Source organism: Arachis ipaensis, chromosome B04, assembly GCF_000816755.2.
Source record: "Arachis ipaensis cultivar K30076 chromosome B04, Araip1.1, whole genome shotgun sequence".
NCBI lineage: Eukaryota > Viridiplantae > Streptophyta > Magnoliopsida > Fabales > Fabaceae > Arachis > Arachis ipaensis.
In genome coordinates, this window is record NC_029788.2 from 50,338,037 (window position 1) to 50,346,212 (window position 8,176).

The following is an 8,176-nucleotide window of genomic DNA, read 5'->3' on the forward strand; positions in this document are numbered from 1 at the left end:
AGATGTTGGTTCAAAAATCCATTCAGGCATTTTGTCAAGCATAAAATGTGCAATATTCACAGGCATCAATCATAGTTCAACAATGGCAGCATCTATAATTCAGTCTCAAGCAACAGCATTCAGCCCTAGACACAGCAACATCATTCAGTTCCAACAACATTCAACAATAAACAGCCAATCACATATTCAATCCAAACTCACAGGTCATCTAACCTTAAACCACTTAGTAACTAGAACAAAATTAAAAACAGAAATGAACAGAAGCAGGAAAATGAGGCAGGAATCAAGAAGAAAGGAATCAAGGCAAGGAGTAAAACCTGTAATGCAGAAGAAAAAAAAGGAAGCAGATAGAGCAGAGGTGGTGAACGGTCACGGCGGCACAGAAAGTCACCGCCGCTGGTGCTGCTCGGTTGCCAGATGGAAAGGCGCGGATAGGGCTAAGCGCTGCGGCGATGTGGTAGAGACAGGGAGGAGAGAAAAGAAGGAAATGGAGAAAAGAGAGAGAAATGAAGAAGGAAGAGAGAGAGAGAGAGGGCGACGGTGGCGGCAGCATTATCGCTGGCAGTGGTGGTCGTGGGGTGGAGGTTGGTGGTGGTAGTGGTTATGGGTGTTCAGAGAAAAGAGAGGAGAAACAGGGGAGCGGTAGGGTTTTGGCAACTGAAGCACAACCCTCCCCCCTTTTCGAATTAACATTCGAAAAGGGTCCTGTGCGGACGCACACAAGGGAAAAGAAGGGGTATTGATGAGCGGATAATTTATACGCTTTTTGGCATTGTTTTTAGTATGTTTTTAGTAGGATCTAGTTACTTTTAGGGATGTTTTCATTAGTTTTTATGTTAAATCCACATTTCTAGACTTTACTATGAGTTTGTGTATTTTTCTGTGATTTCAGGTATTTTCTGGCTGAAATTGAGGGACTTCAGCAAAAATCAGATTCAGAGCCAGAAGAAGGACTGCTGATGCTGTTGGATTCTGACCTCCCTGCACTCAAAGTGGATTTTCTGGAGCTACAGAACTCAAAATGGCGCGCTTCTAATTGCTTTGGAAAGTAGACATCCAGGGCTTTTCAGAAATATATAATAGTCTATACTTTGGCCGAGTTTAGACGATGCAAAAGGGCGTTGAACGCCAGTTCTACGCTGCAGTCTGGAGTTAAACGCCAGAAACACGTCACAAACTAGAGTTGAACGCTAGAAACACGTTACAAACTGGCGTTCAACTCCAAGAATGACCTCTCCACGTGTAAACTTCAAGCTCAGCCCAAGCACACACCAAGTGGGCCCCGGAAGTGGATTTATGCATCAATTACTTACTTTTGTAAACCCTAGTAACTAGTTTAGTATAAATAGGACTTTTTACTATTGTATAAAAGGACCTTTGATCAGTTTTATGCTATCTTAGACTTTCATGGGGGCTGGCCATTCGGCCATGCCTGGACCATTATCACTTATGTATTTTCAAACGGTAGAGTTTCTGCACTCCATAGATTAAGGTGTGGAGCTCTGTTGTTCCTCATGATTTAAAGCAAACTACTACTATTTTCTATTCAATTCAACTTATTCCGCTTCTAAGATCTCCATTTGCACCCAAGAACATGATGGATGTGATGATTATGTGACGCTCATCATCATTCTCACTTATGAACGCGTGCCTGACAAACACTTCCGTTCTACATGCAACCAAGCTAGAATGAGTATCTCTTAGATATCTAATACAGGGGACTGAGTCCGAGTTATTAGTCTCTTCGTGGTATAAGTTAGAACCCATGGATGGCCATTTCTGAGATCCGGAAAGTATAAACCTTGTCTGTGGTATTCCGAGTAGGATCTGGGAAGGAATGGCTGTGACGAACTTCAAACTCGCGAGTGCTGGGCGTAGTGACAGACGCAAAAGGATAGTAACACTACAAAAAAAATGATATAAAACGGCATTAATAATATGGTGGTTCTATAATATTGCCATAATATTTGAGTATTTTGACGTTTATGATTATTGCCGTAATTCATTGGTAGTTAACGGCGTTTTTTTTTTCTTCTCGCGGTTTTAAACGCCATTATCAATTTGTATAAAATGCTCAACCCTAAATTAACCCATCATAACTGTGTTGAACTTGAAATGCTGCCAGTGTGAGAAAAATCTTGAAGCTCTGCCACTATGATATCCTCTGTCACGATCTCTCCTCCGACGACTCCTCTCTCCAGTGACGGTCTCCTCCGGCAACGTCTCCTCCAGCGGCGTCTCCTCCAGCAATGACCTCCTTCTGCGACCTCTGCTCCAGTGACGGTCTCCTTCGGCGACGTCTCCTCTTGCGACTTCTCCTCCAGCGACATCTTTTCCAGCGGCTTCTCCTCCAGCGACGATCTCCTCCTGTGGCATTCTCCTACGCCGGCAATCTCGTCAATCGAGCTATTGAGCTGCGAGTTTCTCTTCCGGCAGACTCACGAGTAGGTTCTTCTCTCTCTTTGCCTTTGTTCTCTTGAAAATATTTTATTCTAATCGATGGTCTTAGGCTTGCCTTAGATTAGATGAACAAATTTAATTAAAATTGATTTGAATCTCAATATAGTAGTCAAAATGTTTCTCGTTCTTTATTCTCAGCATGTATGTGCTCTATTTTGTTGTTCAATTTCCATAAAAGAAAAGAGGAAAACACTATTTGTAATTATTATATTCTTGTGATTTGCTATAAAATTATACCATTGCTTTGCTTTTCTGGATGAGTTATGATTTGAGTACGACATAATACTCTTAAAATTAACTTTCTAAGAGATTATATTTAGTTTATTGAACTATAGCAATTTCTCATGTTAGTATACTCATCTTTGTCAGGGCTTTGTCCTGTCTGATCCAAAGAATAGGATGTTCCTTTGCAATTTCCGCATTGTGATATCATTGGTTTGTGGTGCTTATTTAGTTGGCAATGCATTCACCACCAAGGAATATAAACAAGTAAGTACGAATTTCTATTCCAAACTTCTAACTCTGAAATATGAATTGCTAGACAGAAAGAGAGAAGATTGTTATAGCTTAACTTTTTGTTGTATCTTACACATTATGTCTCTGAAAAGTCTCAAAATAAAATTTTAGTCATTGCTATCTTATACTCTATCTCTAGTGTTTCTATCCTTCAATCTTTCTATGAGGGCTTCATTCATGTACTAATAGATAGTCATAATCTCCATGGATGCAAATATCGTTTATTTTTATTATATAGAGTCTTCTCTCCTTTCTCCCCTGTCTGCTGCACTTTGAAGTTTGAACTCAACTCCTATATATTTTCTTCTTCTTCTCCTAGGCGAAGGACACCTTCAAAGTTCCCTTCAAATCTGAAGGGAAGGGAAACTTCAGAACAGTGAGCTTCAAGTTCAAAGCAGTTGCACCAAGAACAAGACTCACATTCTACAGCTCCTTTTACCATACCAGAATTGATGATTATGGATCTCTCTGTGGCCCTGTTCTTGACCAGGTTATAGTGTTCCCTGTCACCTAAGTTATTAAACCATTAATGTAGTACTTAGTAACTATGATTTTTGCAAGTTACTTGAGCCTGTCTTCTGTATAATTGCACGAGACTATACCACTCTTTTACTCTAGTTTGCTGAGCACAAGACACCAATTTTAATTTTTGTTCATTAAAAAATTTGGCTCAAGAGTTTGAAGATCAAATTTTTAATCATGGGAGTTGAATGTTCATGAAATGATTAAGTAGTATATTTTAGTTTTTGATTGTTACCATGTGTTATTGGAAATCATGAGTTTCAATAAGCATGCGTTTGTTTCATGCCAACATTCTGATCAATGCAACTTTTTCCCCTTCTTTTTTCTTTATTTGTTTGTTCCAGGTTTTGGGGTTGTAGGTTCTTGTAGTACAGGAAAAAAAAGGTAGATTTCATGGAATTGGCTACTGGAAGTTACCTTCTAGAGTTGTCGACGTGGTATGCAGTACAGGAGATTTTTGCAGCATGGTTATTGTAACATGGTTATTGGCTACTGGAAGTTACCTACTGAAGTTATTGTAAAATGGTTTTGTACCTGCAGGGTGAGGAGATTTTCGCAGCAGCTATTAGTGAAGTAAAAGAAGAGACAAGACTGAGTATCTAAGTAAATGTGACAAGTTTTTTTTATTGATCATAAGTTCATAACAACTGTTTCATATGGTCCATCTTTTTTTTTTTTTTGTTTAGATTGATACAGAATTTGTAGAAATACTAGCATTCAGGTGTGAATCTTCTAACTTTTGTATGGAATTTAATCCTGATATATCATTGTAACATTGTATTTATGAATTGTAATAACTAATTTAAAAACACAATTTGTATGTATGATTTTCACTGAATTCTAACTCTATTTTCGATATATTAAGCACAAAAGAGGCATATTAATGATTTTCTTAGGAGGAATTTGAATTTTCAGTGATTGAACAAAAATCATTAATCACCATCACCAAGTCCTGTTTTTCTATTTTTAAGGGAAGTGCAGAATTCATTCTTTGGGAAATCAGATTTGTCATTTCTTTGCATCTTGCGCCATCTTTCTGTTGAGATAAAAAAGCGAGAATTGGAAATTGAAGTAGCTCAGGTACTTTTGTTTGACGATTTCACATCATTCTTCTGTTTATTTTGTTCACCCAACGTAACTTTTTAGCAAATGATACTATAAGTATGAGATGATAGAAGGAGAAATATCCAAAAGATGAACCTAGTGGTGCTAATAAGTTATTTTCTTAATATACAGAAAGAAGAATTAGGATTTGACCACCAGGAGGTAGCCATGCCATCTGTGCCTCCACCAAATAAGGTAAGTTACATGGTTATTTATATTAATTAAGATTTAAGAATGAAAATGTGTTGCTGATTTCAGATTATTAATTGTTTCTAGCTTTTGTCAATGGAGGAGCTGCGGGAGAGACGCCTTACTGACCCTCGTCTTCCAAAGTAAGATTTTGGGGGGTGCAATGTGTTGTTAAAGAATATGTATAAGATTCTATTTAGAGAACATTCATGTATCTAAAGCTAAGGATCTCTGATGACTAAGTTTGTTGCTTCAGAACTTACCGGAACAAAATTGCTACAACTAAATTCACCCCTTGGCCAATAGAGATAAGGTTCTGTGAACCTACAACTTCAACAAATCAGACCAAATCTCCTCCCAGGTAATACTTTGCAGGGGAAAAGAAGGGTAGATCAATTCTTTGCCTTTTTTAATACTTGTTTAAATGTTTTATGTAGTTTGAATTTTTGGTTTAGAGCAAAGGGAAAACTTTCAGATGATCAGGCCTTGCATAGGTACATTATCTTGTATCATCTTTTTATTTCTTTTACTCTACATGTTAATGTTGTTATTGCCTAAAGTCTTGTACTTATCTCAGTATGCCAAACCATATTCAATTCCGGAAGTGAAGACTACTCACAACAAAAAGAAGAAAAGCACGCAGATTTAATTAGAAGTTTGAAATCTAGCATGGACAACTTGAATAAGGAGGTAACATTTTAGGCACTATTATTTGTAACTACTCTTTCTTCATTCATCTATACTTCTAAATATAGTAAATTTATTTTCTAGTATCATGCGAAAGGTAACATGGATAGCATTAGCATTTTCCTTATATTCGAGTTGTGACTTTTATTGTTGTGTCTGGTGTAAATGTGATCTAAATTGTGTCTTCTTATTGCAATTGGAAAAGATGAAAAAAAAAAGAATTAAACTCCATGAAGTAAATAACTCATTTGCATTGATTGCCGTGAAACATGTATTTTTCTTTGTTCAGATTCTTATGAATTTTATCTGTTGCTCAGGCTAATCAAGAATGGGGAAATATATTTCCTGTGTTCAAGGAAATATCTGTCACTGACAATGCATTAGAAAGGGTTCTTGCTTTGGAGATTGAGCTTGCCGAAGCATTGCAGGCCAAGAAGAAATCAAGCATGCAATTTCAAAGGTACACCTTTCTTTTGGAGCAGTAATTAGATTTTGGTACATTTAGATGCTAATTTTGGAAGCACTTCACTTAAATTTACCATTTTCTTTGTTCTCGGTTAAAATTTGATGACTGGTTAGAATCTAAATTCTGATGCATCATCTTTTTTACTCTTTGAAATGAAGTAATGATCTTTTTCTTGTTTTAGCTATCAATTGCATTTTAAAACAAGTACTTTGCTGATTGAATTAAATAATCTCCAAAAGATATTAACACTGTTGTTTTGCACAATTAATTAATGTAGAAGAGTTTTATACTAACATCTAATTAAGAGTCACTTTTATCTACGTGGCAGTTCCTAACTTAATGGAGCAAATCATTATCCCACTACGTACTTATTCCAAATTAAAATCTCCTTATGAATAATTGCTTGGTTTATATTCTTATTTATTTCATCGGCATACTAATTTCTTATAGTGTTTGATTTTGTACGTTACAGATTCAAGTGTCCTTTTGGTGAATGAAGCAATGCAATTAAGTACGTACCATGAGGAGGATATATGTAGTGGTCTTATTTGTTTATTTTATTTGTTAGTTTGACTCCACTTACATTTGTTAAAATATGTGCTTAGTCATACAATATTACATCTTCTTAACTAGATGAAAGAGATGCCAACTACTCATAATGATAGTAACTTTACTCAAGAATTTCACAAGCTTTTCGAAATGATTGAATTATTAGTAACACCTTAGATTTGAACAATTTAAAATTCATTGCTACAAGTAAAAACAAATTCAGTTAAGAATGCCTTATTTTTCACGGTTGAATTAGATTATTGTATGGCATGGGAAGCAATGTCACAAAGTTGGAATAATGGTTTCTTAAATTTAATACACATTAACGGTTCATATCTAAATTGAGTCTCTGTTTTTATTATTAGCAGCAATTGAACTTGAGATTAACTAAGGGTTACAAATAGTACAGCAGCTTGTTTTATATACTGATATGACAAATCTGGAATTGGTTAAGGGATATTTTTCTACTGCATGCAGGTTCTGGATTTTAGCCTTCATCCTCGAGAACTCAAGTCTGTGTCTTATAACACAATATACCACTCAATTAGGCAAGTTTCTTCCATCTTTTATTCCCTCTGATTCTTTTTAGCTGTCACTGTTGCTTTTTGGTACATCATTGATCAATTGACATTGGTCCAAGTAACATAAATAACATATAAATGAAAATGGAGAGAATATTATTGACTGTTGATAACTCAATGTAACTCATCCTGTAGGTTGAAAATGACACCAAGTAGTGTTTTAATTAAGCTCTCTGCTGTTTCTGGAGATGCTTCAACAATGCATACTATGCATGAGTTGGAGGAGTAAGCACATCTGAATTTAATTCCCTCTGGTTTGTTGCAGGGAACAGCGTCGGTGGTCCTCGCTGGACTTGTTACCACTACAAAAAAAGAAGTATAAAAGAGAAAGGAAGTCCCAATCTCTCAGATCTAAAATTCCATCCGAAGACGCGAAGTTCCACCGAGTTTGCTGTCGCAGAAGGAGAAAACTTTTGGCCTCCAAATCTTATTCATCATCACTTAGCTAAGCTACTTGTCTTGTATATTCATATTCTAAGTAGTAAAAACAGCACTTGTTAGATGGTTTAAATACATTATTAGTCTTGACTGATTAGTGTTTATTGCAATGCTTGTATTTTGGTAAGTTTAGTAAGACAAGCTTTTGTATAGAAGTTATTACTTTTGATTTTCAATAATAAAATATTATATATTATATTAATATTTTGTTTTTGAGTTATATAATATTTCATTTATGGATTATGATTTTTTGCCATTGTGAAATTTTAATCACAAAATTATTTATTTAACGCGATAAAAATGACGGTAAAAATTGTTAAAAACAACGATAAAAAATGTCACTGTCAGGGTAAAATGGCGGTTCAAAAATGCCATTTTAACCAACTAAAACGCTACTGTCAGGGTAAAAATGGCGGTTCAAAAATGCCATTTTAACCAACTAAAACGCTACTGTCAGGGTAAAAATGGCGGTTCAAAAATGCCATTTTAACCAACCAAAACGCCACTCTGTCAAAGTAATAATGGCGGTTTAAACCGCCGTTTTAACCTATCCAAAAACCGCCATTTTAACCTTGGAAATAACGGCGATTTAAACTGCCGTTTTAACCAACAAAAACGACACTCTGTCAGGGTAATAATGGCGGTTCAAACCGCCGTTTTAACT

The 8,176-nt window shown here is 35.9% G+C and overlaps 1 protein-coding gene across 10 annotated transcripts; it reads left to right on the plus strand.

The window, feature by feature from the left end:
- On the plus strand, positions 2,073-6,664 carry LOC107639310 (acyl-coenzyme A thioesterase 8-like). Of its 10 annotated transcripts, XM_016342787.2 has the most exons (12): positions 2,077-2,444; positions 2,830-2,949; positions 3,296-3,466; positions 3,843-3,935; positions 4,470-4,578; positions 4,735-4,797; positions 4,879-4,934; positions 5,048-5,152; positions 5,229-5,285; positions 5,369-5,481; positions 5,796-5,938; positions 6,417-6,664. In XM_016342787.2, exons 4-10 carry the CDS (start codon positions 3,892-3,894, stop codon positions 5,397-5,399), a joined length of 465 nt encoding a protein of 154 aa, XP_016198273.1. In that variant the 5' UTR covers positions 2,077-2,444; positions 2,830-2,949; positions 3,296-3,466; positions 3,843-3,891; the 3' UTR covers positions 5,400-5,481; positions 5,796-5,938; positions 6,417-6,664. The 10 variants fall into 10 exon arrangements, with proteins under 10 accessions (XP_020976811.1, XP_020976810.1, XP_016198272.1 ...); XM_021121154.1 differs by lacking the exons at positions 3,296-3,466; positions 6,417-6,664 and having other exon boundaries at positions 3,858-3,935; positions 5,796-5,918; XM_021121153.1 differs by lacking the exons at positions 2,077-2,444; positions 6,417-6,664 and having other exon boundaries at positions 2,686-2,949; positions 5,796-5,918.